The sequence below is a fragment of the Carcharhinus amblyrhynchos genome, unplaced genomic scaffold (genome assembly GCF_965287045.1).
Source record: "Carcharhinus amblyrhynchos unplaced genomic scaffold, sCarAmb.v2.hapA scaffold_498, whole genome shotgun sequence".
Classification (NCBI taxonomy): Eukaryota; Metazoa; Chordata; class Chondrichthyes; order Carcharhiniformes; family Carcharhinidae; genus Carcharhinus; species Carcharhinus amblyrhynchos.
Genome location: NW_027650238.1, coordinates 63,128 through 81,108, shown reverse-complemented (window position 1 = coordinate 81,108; position 17,981 = coordinate 63,128). Strand labels below are relative to the sequence as shown.

Below are 17,981 nucleotides of genomic sequence, written 5' to 3'. Positions count from 1 at the left end.
GGCGGCGCTGTTGCAATCTGTCCTCCCAGCCTCCGGATGGCTCTGGGTCCACATTTCTCACTCGGTCCTCCCAGGCTTTGTGTGGCGCTGTGCCCTCATTTTTCATTTGGTCCTCCCATCCGTTAGGTGGCGTCGGTCCTCCCAGCCACGGGGCGCGCTGTGTTCCCATTTTGCAATCTGACCTCCCAGACGCTAGATGGCACTTCCCACTCGGTCCTCCCAGCTGCTGGGTGGTGCAGTGCCCGCTGTTCCCATTCGGTCCTCCCAGTCTCCGGGTGGCGCTGTGGCCGCACTTCCCACTCGGTCCTCCCAGCCGCCAGGTGACGCTGTGTTGGGAGGACCGCGGCCTACTGTCTGTCTCTCTCTCTCTCTCTCACTGCGGCCTGCCCCGGGTTGTCAGGAGGCTCTGGGCTGGAGTCCGCCATGGATTTTGAGTGAGTTGCGGGGAGCGGAGCTCGGGGCGGGGGGAGTTACTCCGGGGCCGCCTCGCCCTCACTAACCGCCGCTTTTCTCTCTCTTTCTCCCGCAGCTCGAAGCCCAGCTGGGCCGACCAGGTGGAGGAGGAGGGAGACGAGGGTAAGGAGCCGGGCCGCGGGCTGGGGCCGGGGAGCGGGCCGCACACGCGGGTTCCCGGGTCACTGTGCTTTTAATCTCATTACCCCCAACACCCCCCCCCCCCCCGGATACTGGCTGTTCAACTGTGGAAAGCATCGCAGATTGAGGGAGTGGGGGGACAGAGGGGGGTGTTGGGGAGAGAGAGGGGGTTCACGGGGGGGTGTTGAGAGAGAGAGAGGGGGTTCACGGGGGGGTGTTGGGGAGAGAGAGGGGGTTCACGGGGGGGTGTTGGGGAGAGAGAGGGGGTTCACGGGGGGGTCTTGGGAGAGGGGTTTCACAGGGGGGTGTTGGGGAGAGAGAGGGGGTTCATGGGGGGGGTGTTGGGAGAGAGGGGTTTCACTGGGGGTGTTGGGGAGAGAGAGAGGGGTTTCACTGGGGGTGTTGGGGAGAGAGAGAGGGGTTTCACTGGGGGTGTTGGGGAGAGAGAGGGGGGTTCATGGGGGGGTTGTTGGGAGAGAGGGGTTTTACAGGGGGGTTGGGGAGAGAGAGAGGGGGTTCACGGGGGGTGTTGGGAGAGGGGTTCACGGGGGAGTGTTGGGGAGAGAGAGGGGGTTCACGAGGGGGTGTTGGGGAGAGAGAGAGGGGGTTCACGGAGGGGTGTTGGGGAGAGAGAGGGGGTTCACGGGGTGTGTTGGGGAGAGAGAGGGGGTTCATGGGGGGCTGTTGGGAGAGAGAGGGGGTTCATGGGGGGGGTGTTGGCAGAGAGGGGTTTCACTGGGGGTGTTGGGGAGAGAGAGGGGGGTTCACGGGGGGGTTGTTGGGAGAGAGGGGTTTTACAGGGGGGTGTTGGGGAGAGAGAGAGGGGGTTCACGGGGGGTGTTGGGAGAGGGGGTTCACGGGGGAGTGTTGGGGAGAGAGAGGGGGTTCACTGGGGGGTGTTGGGGAGGGAGAGGGGGGGTGTTGGGAAGAGAGAGGGGGTTCACGGGGGGTGTTGGGGAAAGAGAGAGGGGGTTCACGGGGGTGTTGGGGGGAGAGAGAGGGGGTTCACGGGGGGGGTGTTGGGGAGAGAGAGAGAGGGGGTTCACGGGGGGGTGTTGGGGGGAGAGAGAGGGGGTTCACGGGGGGATGTTGGGGAGAGAGAGGGGGTTCACGGGGTGGTGTTGGGGAGTGAGAGGGGGGGTTCACGGGGGGGTGTTGGGGAGAGAGAGAGGGAGTTCACGGGGGGGTGTTGGGGAGAGAGAGGGGGTTCACGGGGGGGTGTTGGGAGAGAGAGAGAGGGGGTTCACGGGGGGGTGTTGGGAGAGAGAGAGGGGGTACACGGGGGGTCGTTGGGGAGAGAGGGGGTTCACGGGGGGTCGTTGGGGAGAGAGAGGGGGTTCACGGGGGGGTGTTGGGGAGAGAGAGGGGGTTCACTGGGGGGTGTTGGGGAGAGAGAGGGGGTTCACGAGGGGGTGTTGGGGAGAGAGAGAGGGGGTTCACGGGGGGGTGTTGGGGAGAGAGAGGGGGTTCACGGGGGGGTGTTGGGGAGAGAGAGAGGGGGTTCATGGGGGGGTGTTGGCAGAGAGGGGTTTCACTGGGGGTGTTGGGGAGAGAGAGGGGGGTTCACGGGGGGGTTGTTGGGAGAGAGGGGTTTTACAGGGGGGTGTTGGGGAGAGAGAGGGGGTTCACGGGGGGTGTTGGGAGAGAGGAATTTTACAGGGGGGTGTTGGGGAGAGAGAGAGGGGGTTCACGGGGGGTGTTGGGAGAGGGGTTCACGGGGGAGTGTTGGGGAGAGAGAGGGGGTTCACTGGGGGGTGTTGGGGAGAGAGAGAGGGGGTTCACGGGGGGTGTTGGGGAGAGAGAGAGGGGGTTCACGGGGGGTGTTGGGGGGAGAGAGGGGGTTCACGGGGGGTGTTGGGGAGAGAGGGGGGGTTCACGGGGGGGGTGTTGGGGAGAGAGAGAGGGGGGTTCACAGGGGGGGTGTTGGGGAGAGAGAGAGGGGGTTCACGGGGGGGATGTTGGGGAGAGAGGGGGTTCACGGGGGTGGTTATGCAGAGGGAGGAGGTTTGGAGGGATGTGGGGGTTTTAGAATCCAGCCTTTTCCTGTTGCAGACAAAGCTGTATTTATTGGTATTTATGCTCACCAACTGAACCATAGTGAAGTTTACAATTCACTGACTGAAATTATGCATTTGGTTTAATACCACACTGACATTTTGCATTTATATAGCACCTTTTAACTTGCAAAATCATTCCAATGTGCTTTGCAGGATCTATTGTCAAATAACATTGAGACTGAGCCACAGGGAATGATTAGGGCAGGTGATCCTAGCTTGGTCAGATGGCCAATGTTTAAGGAGCGTGTCAAGGGAGCAGAGAGAAGGAATTCTCTGGGCCTTGGGGGGGAATTCAGAACCTAAAGCAGGGACACCAATTGTGGAGCGATTAAAATCAACATGTTCCCTCTCAGTCATAGAGGGCCAGCTCCTTTTTCTGACCCTGATCTGTAATTCCAGTCTTCAAGGTGACAGTGAAATAAACTTTTATTCTGCTTTGAACTCCAAAGAATGTTGATCTGGTCTCCTTGATCACCCTTCATCAGTCCCTGTTGTCTTCACAGAAAAGATGCAAAAACCTCCCAGGGATATTGGAGAACTGGGGGGAGGGAAGGAATTCGTATTAGTGAAATAATGGGACTGAAAGTCAGCAAATTCCCTGCATTTGATGATCTACAGAGTGGCTGTAGAGATGGTGGAAGTGTTGGTGATCATCCTCCAAAATTCTTGATTGGATCTTTCAGTTTGGAAGGTGGCAAATTCAGCCTCACTCCTTAAGAAAACAGGGAACTACAAACCTGTTAATCTGACAGTTGGAAAAACGCGAACACCATAGTTCCTGATAGAAAGATTATATGAGGTATGGACAGAGTGGATAGTCAGAAGCTTTTTCCCAGGGTGGAAGAGTCAATTACTAGGGGGCACAGGTTTAAGATGCGAGGTTTAAAGGAGATGTACAAGGCAGATTTTTTACACAGAGAATAGTGGGTGCTTTGAACTCGTTGCCGGTGGAGGTAGTGGAAGTGGATACTGTAGTGACTTTTATGGGGTGTCTTGACAAGAGCATGAATAGAATGGGAATAGAGGGATATGGTCCCCGGAAGGGTGGGTGTTTTAGTTAAGTCGGGTAGCATGGCTGGTGCAGGCTTGAAGGGCCTGTTCCTGTGCTGTAATTGTCTTTGTTCATAGGTGGATTGGCTATGCTGAATTGCCCCTTAGTGTCCAAAGGTGTGTAGGTTAGGTGATTGACCATGTTAAATTGTCCCTTAGTGTTCAAAGATGTGCAGGTTAGGCGGATTGGCCGTGCTAAATTGCCCCTTTAGTGTCCAAAGATGTGCAGTTTGGGTGGATTGGTCATGCTAAATTGCCCCTTAGTGTTTGAAGATGTATAGATAAGATACTCTTGGAGAGTCAGTGCAGATTTGATGGGCTGAATTATTTTCTTCTGCACTGTAGAGGTTCGGTAATTGAACCCTTAGAAGATAATGATACAGTCGGGCAGAGTCCGCTTGGATTTATGAAAGGAAACATGTTTAAGGATAAATGGCAGAATGGGGAATCAATGGATTTGGCTAGTGGATTTTCAGGAGGTTTGTGATAAACACACATCACGTTAGTAAACAAAATTAGAGGATATGGATTGAGGGGTAACATGGGTTAAGAATTGGTTAACAGACAGAAAAGGGAGTGAGAATAAACAGGTCATACTCAGGATGGAGGTTGTTACTGGTGGGGTATCACAAGAATCAGTACTCAGGCCCCAGCTATTCACAGGTTTGCTGATGACACAAAACTGGGTGGGAATGTGAGTTGTGAGGAGGATACAAAGAGGCTTCACAGACAGGCTGAGTGAGTGGACAAGAACAAAGCAAGGAGGATATAATGTGGAAAAATGTGAGTTAGTCACTTTGGTAGGAAATGCTGGGAAGTGTTGATGGTCTGTGGGATCTGGAAGACCTTGTTCATGAATCACTGAAAGTTAACACGCAGATGCAGCAAGCACTTACGAAGACAATGGTATGTTCATCTTTATTGCAAAGGGATTTGAGTAGAGGAGTAAAGAAGTCTTATTGCACTGATATAGGGCCTTGGTGAGACCATATCAGTGTGCAGTTTTGGTAAGGAAGGATGTACTGGCCACAGAGGGAGTGACACAGAGGTTCTCCAGGCTGACTCCTGGGATGGTGCGATTGTCCCATGAGGAGAGATTGAGGAGACTGTATTCTCTAGAGTTTAGGAGAGTGAGGTGATATTGAAACATACAAAATTCTCAGGGCTGGATGGGCTAGATGGAGGAAGGACGTTTCCCCTGGCTGGGGTGTTTAGACAGTAAGAAGTCTCACAACACCAGGTTCAAGTCCAACCAGTTTATTTGATAGTAAACTTACAAGCTTTCGGAAACGGTGTCCCTTCGTCAGGTGTGTGGGAGTTCCTGATCAGAGAAGGGCATATAAAGACACACACAGTTTACAGATTACTGATCAGAATGCAAGTCTTTACAGCTAACCTGCTATTCAAGTCTTAAAGATGCAGACAATGTGAGTGGAGATAGCATTAGCATAGGGTAAAGAGATGTGTATTGTCTCCATACGGGACGTAAGTGAGATTTTACAAGCCCAGGCAAGTCATGGGGGTTACAGATAGTGCAACATGAACCCAAGGCCCCAGTTGAGGCCGCCCTCATGTGTGCGGAACTTGGCTATCAATTTCTGCTCTGCGCAGTCGTGTGTCGTGAAGGCCACCTTGGAGAATGTTTACCCGAAGGTCAGAGACCGAATGCCCGTGACCACTGAAGTGTTGGCTACGACAGATGCTACAACAATGGATGAATGAACATCACGCGACGATCACCAGGAAAGACTGTTCCCTTCCTGTTGGCGAACACTTCAGTGGTCACGGGCATTCGGCCTCTGATCTGTGGGTAAACGTTCTCCAAGGCAGCCTTCACGACACACGACAGTGCAGAGTCGCTGAGCAAAGACTGATAGCCAAGTTCCGCACACATGAGGACGGCCTCAACCGGGATCTTGGGTTCATGTTGCATTGTCTGTAACCCCCATGACTTGCCTGGGCTTGTAAAATCTCACTTACTGTCCTGTCTGGAGACAAAACACATCTCTTTACCCTATGCTAATGCTATCTCCACTCACATTGTCTGCATCTTTAAGACTTGAATAGCAGGTTAGCCGTAAAGACTTGCATTCTAATCAGTATTCTGTAAACTGTGTGTGTCTTTATATGCCCTTCTCTGATCAGGAACTCCCACACACCTGACGAAGGAACACCATTTCCGAAAGCTTGTGGGTTTACTATCAAATAAACTGGTTGGACTTGAACCTGGTGTTGTGAGACTTCTCGCTGTGTTTACCCTAGTCTAACACCGGCGTCTCTACATCATGGGGTGTTTAGAACCAGGAGACACTGTCTCAGAATAAGGGGTAAGCCATTTCGGACTAGGATGAGGAATTTCTTCACTGAGGGTGGTGAATCTTTTGAATGTTCTATCCCAGAGGGCTGTGGAGGCTCACTGACTGACCATATTCAAGACAGGGATTGATATATTTCTAAATACTGTGGTAACTACATCGAGGGATTGGGATAGTGCAGGAAAATAGCACTGTGGGCAAAGATCAGTCATGATCTCGTCCAATGGTGGAGCAGTCTTGAATGGCCTGCTCCTTTATCCCATGTCCCTTCATCCTCGGAATCAGTAGCGTGATTGTGTTGACTCTCCCTAAGGTAAGTCTGTCCTTAGTTAGACCAAAACTATACACTGGAGTCTAGATGTGGTCTCACCAAGGCCCTATTCCAGCAGACTGCTCAGGAGTCTGGAGCCTTTGAATGACTCTGATCCACTATAACACTCAGTCAGATCTGTTTTACCTGATTAATTTCTCCTGTCTACTGAATAATTTTGCCTAGAGAATTGTAGGATTTGAAGGGGTTAACTACACTTGGTAAGGATTCCTCTTGTTTTAGCCCAGTTACTGCTTTACCCCCAGTGTGATGCTCAGGGGATCCCAGTCCCCATTGCTGTTTGTCGTTCTGCTGTTATTTAGTAGAATGTTTTAACCCATTTCCCATTCCAGATAAAAGTATTGAAAATACATTTGAAAGAAATGTGGATGGATCAAGGCAGAGAGGTAGGCGGCAGTGCTAAATAGTAGTTAGTTAAAATAGTTACATTTAGTGGTGCTGATTAGAGCTGTCTGCCTTCACACTGCTGCACACACAATCTCCCTATTATCCAAAGTTTCTTGGAAAGATGTTTCTAACTGGACAGTGCGCGACTCTGCCAGGATCGAGTAGCTGGGGTGACCATTGAACCGAGTTGCCGGTCATTTACCAGATTGAACTGGTTTGAAGTACTGCACCCAATGCAGATGGGTGGCCCCTTGAGATTTACACCAATCCCCATCAAACCCATTCCCATGGGATCTTTCTGACCACCTGGGCGAGTCAGCCTGAGCTCAATGGGTAACAGTCACCTGCTCCAGTCCGGGAGTTGTGGGTTCAAGTCCAGTTGGGAGGAAATAATCCCAATGCAATATGTCTTTTAATGTGATCTTAAACTGAAGTCCTTTCGGCCCACTCATGGCTGCTATTCCAAAGAAGAACAGGGGAGTTTTCATACATGGCTTTGCCAAAACCCGTCCCTCATCCAACATCACTTAAACAGACTAGACCATAAGATGTAGGAGCAGAAGTAGGCAATTCAGCCCATCGAGCCTGCTGCATCACTTAGTGAGATCATGACTGATCTGATGTGATAATTTTCAACTCCACTTTCCTGTCTTATCTCCCTCGATTCCCTTACTGATTATAATCTGTCTCAGCCTTAAATATATTTAATGACCCAGCCTCTGAAGTAAAGAATTCCACACATTCAATCTGAGGGAAGAAATTCCTCCTCATCTCTGTCTGAAATGAGTGGCCCCTTACTCTGAGATGATGCCTGCTGGTCCTCAAGTCTCCCACAACCTCCCTCTCCCACTCTCTCTCACACACACACACACCCCCGCCCCCCGCCCCGCAGTATTTCTCAATCAGGTCACTTCCAATGAGCACAGGCCCAACCTACTCAACCTCACCTCATAAGAAAATCCCTCATACCCTGGATCTCTGGAATGCCAGTATATCTTTCCTTGGATATGGAGATTGAAACTGTTCACAGCATTCTGGTATAACTAGTGCCTCGTATAGTTTTAGCAAGACTTCCCTATTTTTATATTCCATTCCTTTTGAAATAAAAGGTCAGCATTCCATTTGCCTTCCCTATTATTGCAGACTAAACTTGGATGTCACGTTTTTGTGATTTATGCACAAGGATCCCAAATCCCTCTGAGCTGCAGCCCTCTGCAGTATTTCTCCCATTTCGATAATATTCAGCTTCTTTATCCTTCCTACCGAAGTGCATAACTTCACATTTTCCTACATTATATTCCATCTGCCAAGTTTTTGCCCACTCACTTAACCTGTCTATGTCCCTCTGTAGTCTCTGTAACATCCTTACCAGTTGCCGTCATACCTATCTCTGTGTCGTCTACAAACTTGACAATAATACATTCACTCTCCTCATCCAAGTCATAAATATATATTGTAATTAAATGTGGCCCCAGCACTGACCCCCTCTGTAACTCCACTAGTTACAGGGTTGCCATCCTGAAAATGTTCCTCTTATCCCAACTCTTTCTCTATCAGTTAATCAATTCCCTACCCATGTTAATGCACTACCCCACAACACTATGGGTTTGTATCTTATTAAGTGACCTTTTGTGCGGTATCTTAGCAAATGCTTTTTGGAAATCCAGGTATATTACATCTGTTGGTTCCTCTTTATCTATCCTGCTTTGTTTCCACCTCAGAAAATTTCTTATAATCATGTTGGTCATGATTTCCTCATCACAGAACCATGTTGAGTTTCGTAGAATCACAGAATCCCCACAGTGCCGAAGGAGGCCATTCAACCCATCGAGTCTGTACCGATGACAATCCCATCCAGGCCCTATCCCTGTAACCTCATGCATTTGCCCTCTTAACCCCCTGACACCAAGGGGTAATTTAGCATTGCCAATCAACCTAACTCATTAGTCTGTGGGAGGAATCCGGAGGAAACCCACGCAGACACAGAGAGAACGTGCAGACTCTGCACAGTGACCTGAGCCTGGAATTGAACGCAGGTCTCAGACACTGTGAAGCAGCAGTGCGAACCACTGTGTTGCCCAAACTTTGCTTGATTACATTATGCATTTCTAAATGTTCTGCTATTGTATCTTTTATAATGGACTGTATCACTTTCCTAATGACAGATGTTAAGCTAATTGTCTATAGTTATCTGTTCTTTGTCCCCGTCCCTTTTTGAATAGGGTGTTACCTTGGCAGTTTTCCAATCATAGAATCATACAACACAGAAGAGGCCCTTCAGCCCATCGAGTCCGCATGGACACCTGAACTCCCACCTAATACCATCTCCTAGCACTTGGCCCATAGCTCTGAATGTTATGGCGTGCCAAGTGCTCATCCAGGTACTTTTTGAAGGATGTGAGGCATCCTGCCTCTCCCACCCTTCCTGACAGCGAATTCCAGACTGTCGCCATCCTCTGGGTGTAAAAGATTTTCCTCACATTCCCCCCAAACCTCCTGCCCCTTACCCTGAACCTATGTCCCCTTGGAACTGACTGTTCAATGAAGGGGAATAGTTGCTCCTTATCTACTCTGTCCATGTCTCTCATAATTTTGTACACCTCTGTATCCTCTGAAACTTATCTGGAACTTAAGTAGTCTTAAGATTATTACCAGTGCGTCCACTCTCTGTGTAGCTGCTTCCTTTAATATCCTAGGATGCAACCCATCAGGTCCAGGAGACTTATCAGACTTAGGTTCCATTAGTTTCCCTCGTACTTTTTCCCTAGTAATAGTTATTTGACCCCTTGCCCTTAATTATTTAGTACTTTTGTGATGTTATTAGTGTCTTTTATTAGACTGACGCAAAACATTTATTTAGTTCCTCTGCCATTTCCTGGTTCCCATTATTATTTCCCCAGTTCCTTTCTCTAAGGGGCCTGTGTGCACTTTGGTCTCTCGCTTCCTCTTTAGTGTATAGTTTATTTATTAGTGTCACAAGTAAGCTTACATTAATTAATATTAACATGGCAATGAAGTTACTGTGAAAAGCCCCTAGTCGCCACACTCCGGTGCGTGTTCAGGTACACTGAGGGGCAATTTAGCACAGCCAGTGCACCCTAACCAGCACATTTTTTGGAGGAAACCCATGCAGACATGGGGAGATCATGCAGAGTTTGCACATACAGTGACCCAAGCTGGGAATCGAACCCAGGTCCCTGACGGTGTGCTAACCACTGTCCCACCATGCTGCCCCTATATGTTTAAAGAAGCTCTCACTGTCCGTGTATGATTATCTGGTCATTATCACATTGCCATGGCTGCACTTCCCAAGTTTGATTGGCTGTAAGAGGCTGTGGAACATTCAGAGCTGGTGAAAGGTACTGGAGGAATTACCCCTATCAGAGGCCATGGACAAGAATCGGCCTGATTAACCTTCATGATCAGAGGATGGACGTTCTTGCATTTATATAGCAACTTTCACAGTCTCATGTCTTGAAATATCATTGTAAAATAACGAATCTGTGCACAGTAAGACCCCACAGCAGCAATGGGATTAATGGCTGGATAATGAGAGCAGTCCCTCTCAGTTCATATTTTCAGTTTTAGTGAAGTTTTTCAAGCAGTGGGGAAATTCATTCCAGCTCGGTGCCCTCACTGTGTGGAGAGGGTCCCAGCTAGAAAGGCTCATTGCTTTAGCTAGAGGAAAGTTTATTATAACCAGACACATCCTAATTACGCTGTGGAGTTATATTGCTTTTCCCAGCTTGGTCAGAGGAGCTGCATCTGCACTTGGATTGAAAGCTGAGACAGGCTGTGGAGAGTGTGCTGGCAACAGGAATAGTTTATTTTTTGTTTTTATTCCAATTCAATCAAAACAAGTTGAGACATTCCCGATCCAAGCTGTCAAGACAGGACTCTCACCTCCTGTTTCGGGCTTGATCTACATGATCCAAGCTGATTGGAGTAGGCATAGCTCCTCCTCCAAGGCTTGATCTCATTTGCATCTTAGTCAAAAGGCTGAGATGCCGCTTTTAAAAATTGCTTCAAATGAAGCTAAAATATAACCTAATGACTTCAACCAAGCACAGATACAGGGTTATGGGAAGGGAGCAGAGCAGCGTGGAGAGAGCAGGGCAGTCGGATTAGTTTAGGGATTGATACAGGGCTATGGGGAGAGAGCGGGGCAGTGGGTTTAATTTAGGGACAGATACAGGGCTATGGGGAGAGAGTGGGGCAGTGGGTTTAATTTAGGGACAGATACAGGGCTATGGGGAGAGAGTGGGGTGGTGGGATTAGTTTGGGGATTGATACAGGGCTATGGGGAGAGAGCGGGGCAGTGGGTTTAATTCAGGGACAGATACAGGGCTATGGGGAGAGAGTGGGGCAGTGGGATTAGTTTGGGGATTGATACAGGGCTATGGGGAGAGAGCGGAGCAGTGGGATTAGTTTGGGGATTGATACAGGGCTATGGGGAGAGAGCGGGGCAGTGGGATTAGTTTGGGATTGATACAGGCCTATGGAGAGTGAGAGGCAGGGCAGTGGGGTGATTTAAATTGCTCTGCAAAGGACCTTGTGATCTGATGTTGGAGTATCTGAGGATTGTGTGTACTTGCACTGATGATGAGGGGAGATTTGAAGACCTGTTACTGTGTGCTAAACTTCACAAACCCGTTACAATGAGCAATCAACGTGCTTTCATTAACTTTAGCTTTTGATGATCTGTAGGTCCCCTTCCTTCACCTAAAGAACTGATCAAAGGAAATATTAAAACTATCATCGAGTACAAGATCGACGAGGATGGGAAAAAATTGAAGGTAAGGATTTATCTTCAGCATTGACAAGGAAATGAAAAGCCAGGTATTGGAGCACAGTTAAATTCAGAAAGATTCTGTGTAGATTAGGGCTAAATCCTGACTATCAGGCTGATCTTTGCTGCAGTGTAATTGGGAAACTAGCAGAAATCCATCTGCTGAAACATTTTGTATCTGTGAAGTGTAGAACTGGAAAATGTGCAGACTGTGGCAGGCACCCAACTTTGCAATGAGTGAGTTGTTTAATTTTGAGCGGTTCCAATCTCCAGAATTTTGCAGTTAGTCAGTGCTTTTGTTACTGGGCTAATGTTTCAGAAAATAAGATCAGATTTCAATGTGACGGCCTGAGAATTTTAATCCTATTTGTTAAGAATTTGAAAGTTAAAAAGCTGGTGACAATGAAATCTTTTAGTACCCAGTTACAGGCAGCAGACTCTGTGTGGATTCAAGATCCCAATTCTTGTAAAAATAAACCGCCTTCACGTGTGTTTTTGGGAGGATGGCTTTTTTTACTTACCTGGGCTTTATCTACCTGGCACAAGAGGAGGCCATTCAGCCCATTGAGGTCATGTTGACTCTCTAGAGCAATGCAGTTGGTCCCATTCCCTCTCAATCCCTGTAAAACTGAAAATTTATTTTTTTCAAGTTCCCATCCATTTCCTTTTTAAAATAGTTGTTTATCTCCCCTTCCCCCACCACCGTTTGCAGCGAGTTCCAGAGCAGTAACTCTCACTGAGGGTTTTTTTTATCCATAAATCTTTAAATCTGTTCCCTGGTTCCCAACTCACGTTATTCGCCACCTTCTTGGGAAATGTCGGCCTTGTCGGGGCTGGTGGCAGCTGAGAGGCAGTGGTAGGCTTGTGTCTGATGTTTATGTAACTGTCTGAAAAGTGTTGAAACTTTATTTTCAGATTATCCGCACATTCAGAATCGAAACGAGGAAAGCTTCAAAAGCTGTGGCCAGGCGAAAAGTGAGTCTCTATCGGCACCTCCTCATCAAACAGTGACTTCTCAGAGCTTACGTTTGTGGACATTGTTGTCAGAAAGATTTAATGTTTATTTGGTACGACATGTGAAGCTAATTATTCCGTGTATCGTAAAATCCCAGCAGTGCAGAAGGAGACCATTTGGCCTATTTAGTCTACACTGACCACAATCCCACCCAGGCCCTATCCCTTACTAATTGACTCCGTTAATCCGCTTGACGCTAGGGGCAATTTAACACAGCCAATCCACCTAACCCGCACATCTTTGGAGTGTGGAAAGAAACCGGAACACCCAGAGGAAACCCATGCAGACACAGGGAGAATGTACAAGCTCCACACAGATAAACCGTGGCCTGAGACCGCAATTGAACCTGGGTCCCTGGCACTGTGAGGCAGCAGTGCTAACCACTGTCGCTATGCGGCCCTTGTACACTTGGATTTGGGTAGATATCATTTACCAATGGAGAATGGTTCTCAAACTAACATCAAGCATTTACCAATGACACAGATGTTGAGTGGAGTCCTGTTGGTTTTCACTGTGCCAGTTTCCAAGCTTGCTGGTGACACCACCTGTGGGGTTTCAAACTAGAACACCCCAATTACATTGGACCCTGGGGTAACTGCGGAGCTGATTAGTGATAAATAACATTTAATGTGGAGAAAGGGAACAGTACAGGGGTGAGATCTGGGGCTGTTGTTGAAGGGAGTGCTCACTGAAACCAGTATCCGTGTGCTTGACAACAATAAAGGAATAGAATGTATTCGGAGTGCAGTCTATAGTTCAGGCCCTTTTCATAGAATCCCCACAGAGCAGACGGAAGCCATGTGGCCCATTGAACCTGTGCCAACAACAATCCCACCCAGACCCTATTCCCTTAACCCTGTATATTTATCCCATTAGTCACCCTGACATTGGGCAATTCAGCATAGCCATTCCCCCTCAGCTACACACCTTTGGGAAGAAACTGGATCACATAGACACGGGGAGAATGTGCAGACACCACATAGACAGTAACCTGAGGCTGGAATCGAATCCCTGGCGCTGTGAGGCAGCAGTGCTAATCACCGTGCCACCCTTTTACTCACTAAGGATGTACAGGCAGTGCTGAAAGGAGCTGTGTATTTAGAGAAACCCGGGATACTGAAGATGCAAAGGCTCAGGTAAATATAACAGGAGGAAACAGATCAAACTCTGATATGTTTGTGATGCGTCGTGAAGGAAAGATTTGTGTTTATTTTGAGCCTTTCATGACATTGGTGTCCCAAAATGCTTTAACCCCCCCCCCCCCCGCCCCAACTAATTGATGGATTCTCCTCTGCTTTCAGAACTGGAAAAAATTTGGAACCTCAGAGTATGATCCACCGGGTCCTAATGTTGCCACGACAACGGTCAGTGATGATGTGTACATGACGTTTATCACCAGCAAAGAGGTGAGTCACAAAACATAGTTCACGAATACTACTCACTCACCAGAGTTTCAGGCTTGTGTTAGGGATCAGATCAGTAACCCCAGCGTAAGTTATAAAGTCAGACTGGACCCCAGCAGTTTGTGTTTCACTTCAGGCACGATTTTGCTGACAAACTGGGAAGCTTTTATCCAAAAAAAACTTCATTTAACAACACAGTTTAACCATAACAAATGAATTAACTCAACAGTTAACAATTGAACAATACTTAAAATATGACAAGATACAATACTTAACTGCTATGAGTTCCAACTTGAGCAATATTCCTCTTACAGACTCAAAATCAGTTAGCAAACATCATAGGACCAAGATGCTTGAACAGATGTCCTCTTCAGCATGGTTGGGCCCTGGATCTCCCTCCCTAACAGCATGATGGATGTACTTACACCATATGGGTTGCAAGAGTTCAGCTCACTACCACCCTGTCAAGGGATGGGCAATAAAAGCTGATCCTGCCTTCCAGAATTAATAGAATCCTACAGTACGGAAGGCAGCCATTCGGCCCATCGAGTCTGCACTGACCACAAACCCATCAGGGCCTATCCCCATAACCCCATGCATCTACCCTAGCTAGTCCCCCTGACACTAGGGTCAATTTAGCATGGCCACTCCACCTAACCTGCACGTCTTTGGACTGTGGGAGAAAACTCAGGAAACCCACGCAGACAATGGGAGAATGTGCAAACTCTGCACAGACAGTGACCTGAGCTGGGAATTGAACCCGGGTATCTGATGATATGAGGCAGCAGTGCTAACCACTGTGCTGCCTGCGGAAGTCATCCTCCATTGAATCAGCTTCTGTTTCTCAGTCAGAATATTGGGAGGTTTGGGTGGTGGGGACCTGGTGTAAAAGCTGTGGGTCAAAGACACACAATTGGATTTGAGGGTCTTAATAGGATAGTTGACCAGTTCTGTTACTATAGAGATTAACGTAATATCTGGGGGTATATTTCAGAGTGTTCACAGCTAAATACTCCCTTTTTAAACTTTTTAATAGGATTTGAATAATACAGAAGAGGATGACCCCATGAGCAAACTGAAAGGCCAGAAGATTGTGTCCTGTCGAATCTGTAAAGGAGATCACTGGACAACTCGCTGTCCGTACAAGGACACCCTGGGACCCATGCAGAAGGAGCTGGCTGAACAACTGGGACTTAGCACAGCTGAGAAAGAAAAGGGTTCAGGTATGGTCAGATCTCCAGGGTACAGTGCATGTCAAACACTCTCTTTTCTGTAACGGCACTTTGGTTATATTCGAGTTTGTGTTTTGTTGCCACGTTAACTGGTCGCTTTTCGTTTCCGAGTCTGGAATGTGTTGAGGCTTATGATCTGGGCGGAAGGATATTTCTCCCACCCACAGGACCCGAGGCTGTTTTCTGTGAAAATTGGATAAAGTTGAGAGTGCTGTGACCAAATGTGGATCAGTCTTGCTAATGCAGAGCTGAACTCATTCTTTTGGAAACATGGTTCCAAGTCAAAGCTTCTTCAGTTAGTGGCTTAGAACCAGATGCACACACAGGTTTGATCATGTTCAGTAGCAGTGAGTTAGCCCAGTGCCGCTGTGAAGCCTGCTGAATATCAGAGAAGGATACCTCTCGAAGCATTTCCTAGATTGCTGCTGACTATCAGAAGCTGCCATCAGTGTGCCCCTTCAGTTGAATTCTTTGTATATTTATTTAGATTTTTATTCATTGATATTTTAAGATTTATTTTACAAAAAGCTTGTGGAGGGAAGGATTGAGACACAAGCAGTGGCAAAGTGGTATTGTCACTGGACTAGTAACACAGAGACCCAGGGGTAATGCTCTGGGGACCCAGGTTTGAATCCCACCCTGACAGGGTGAAATTTGAATTCAATGAAAATCTGGAATTAAGAATCTACTGATGATCATGAAACCATTCTCGGAAAAACCCACCCGGTTCACTAATGTCCTTTAGGGAAGGAAATCTGCTGTCCTTACCCGGTCTGGCCTACACGTGACTCCAGAGCCACAGCATCTCTCAGGGATGGGCATTAAATAATGGCCCAGCTAGCGATGCCCGCATCTCCTGAACAAGTTTAAAAGAAAGACAGCAGTACGGCAAGTAAACTCTGTCCCCACAGATGCTGCTGAGTTTTTCCCTGAATTCTTGTATTAAGAAAACTAACTGTCTACCTGCTGGTACCTATGTTACTGAACACATTCCTGTGTGAGGATGGAGTTTGGGTTTTTCTAAAGTTTAATTATTTGCCCCCAGAACCTGAACCAGTCCAACCAGCTCAGAGCAAGACCGGGAAGTACGTGCCTCCCAGTCTCCGGGATGGAGCTAACCGGCGAGGAGAGTCAATGCAGACAAATCGCAGAGGTAAGGGCCAGGGTTTAATACTTAATGCTTCATACATCTTTCAGAAAGCACAACTTTGGACCTGTAAAGAGATGGAAAATTCCTTGGGTGAGGTCTGACTGATGTTGTTCGCACTCCTGACAGTTGTAAGTAATTGGGAGGAAGCTTTATTTTTCAGTCTGACCCTAAGGGTGGGGGTTTTCAGTTCAGGTGGGCAGCATGGTTGGTGCAGGCTTGGAGGGCCAGTTCCTCTGCTGTAATTCTGTGTGGTGTTGATGCTGATGTATTTTCTGTTTTCCCCCTCATTCCCCCAGCGGATGACAATGCCACAATTCGTGTCACAAATCTCTCAGAGGACACTCGAGAGACTGACCTACAGGAACTGTTCCGGCCTTTTGGTTCCATTTCTAGAATCTACTTGGCTAAGGACAAGAATACTGGCCAGTCCAAGGTAAGATTATTGAATGTCTGGATTTGAGATAAGTATCACTCTGCTCTCTGTTTCAGGTCAGCATTCTTTTAGCTATTATTCTATATTTAGTTTCTTTTGTTTACAGGGTTTTGCCTTTATTAGCTTCCATCGTCGTGAGGATGCTGCTAGAGCTATTGCTGGGGTTTCAGGCTTTGGTTACGACCACTTAATCCTCAATGTGGAATGGGCTAAGTAAGTGTTTAAATCTTTAGTCTGTTGTTGTCTCTGTAAGGTTCTTAATAACAGCACAATTGACCAGAGCATGAGATTTATAAATATATCTCATAGAACGTTCTTGGTCTAATTGTTTTAAATCATTTATTTCAAGTGTATGTAATGTTGATTTTGGTCTTTTATTGCACTGACATCCAGCTGTGGGAGACATTTCTAATTTAAGCCACTAAAAATCGATGACATTTGAAGCTGTGTGTGTTTTGTCTGATACAAACTTTACTTTCATCTTTCAGACCTTCAAACAGCTGAGAAAGTACCGAGGATTTGAACAAACAAATCAACTTGAAATAGCAAGTGCTCTGTTATCACCAAATAAAGTTTCTGGACCAGCTATTTCTGTCTGGGATTTGTCATTTGCAGAGTCAGCATTTCTGTCACCCTTGAAGGTTCTGGTAAGCAGTCACCCACTGCTTAAAGGTTAACTTATTAGTCACAAGTAGCCTCACATTTTCACACTAACTTCATTGCAGTGTTAATCCTCCCCTAGTCACCACACACTCTGGGAGAATTTAGCATGGCCAGCATACCTAACCAGCATGTCTTTGTTCATCAGAGCTGTTTTGAAATCCTCCCACAGTCAGAGACCTACAATCTAACTACTTCCCTTAACTTCAAAATGTTAAACAGCTCAAACTTCTCTTGCTTTGTTATTGCCTTACCTCTGGCAGCATCTAGCGAATCTACTTTAACCCTGTCCTTACTATCTCACTCACTTTTTTATAGTGAAGACCAAAATGTGCTTTACATAGATCCACCACTCAATGTCTTGTGAACTGCCAGGAGGCAGCCTTGTGGCCCTGTTTTGATCTGATTCCCCCTCATACATCCCTAAGGACCAAGAGCTGTATCTAATTTCTTGAAATTAGACATTTTAGCCTGTACTACTTTGGAGTAGTGAATTTCACCTCAGTTCTAAAAGGTTGTGCATGAGTCGCAAAAACCCAGCCTGCAGGTGGTCAGGAAGGCAAAT

At 47.4% G+C, this 17,981-nt stretch overlaps 1 protein-coding gene across 2 annotated transcripts; it reads left to right on the top strand.

The window, feature by feature from the left end:
* Window positions 1-317: 317 nt before the first annotated feature.
* Window positions 318-17,342, top strand: eif3g (eukaryotic translation initiation factor 3, subunit G). Of its 2 annotated transcripts, XM_080183957.1 has the most exons (11): window positions 318-434; window positions 530-576; window positions 6,680-6,733; window positions 11,442-11,530; window positions 12,439-12,498; window positions 13,840-13,944; window positions 14,978-15,164; window positions 16,219-16,326; window positions 16,620-16,756; window positions 16,863-16,969; window positions 17,245-17,342. In XM_080183957.1, exons 1-11 carry the CDS (start codon window positions 424-426, stop codon window positions 17,258-17,260), a joined length of 921 nt encoding a protein of 306 aa, XP_080040083.1. In that variant the 5' UTR covers window positions 318-423; the 3' UTR covers window positions 17,261-17,342. The 2 variants fall into 2 exon arrangements, with proteins under 2 accessions (XP_080040083.1, XP_080040084.1); XM_080183958.1 differs by lacking the exon at window positions 6,680-6,733 and having other exon boundaries at window positions 319-434.
* Window positions 17,343-17,981: the final 639 nt, after the last annotated feature.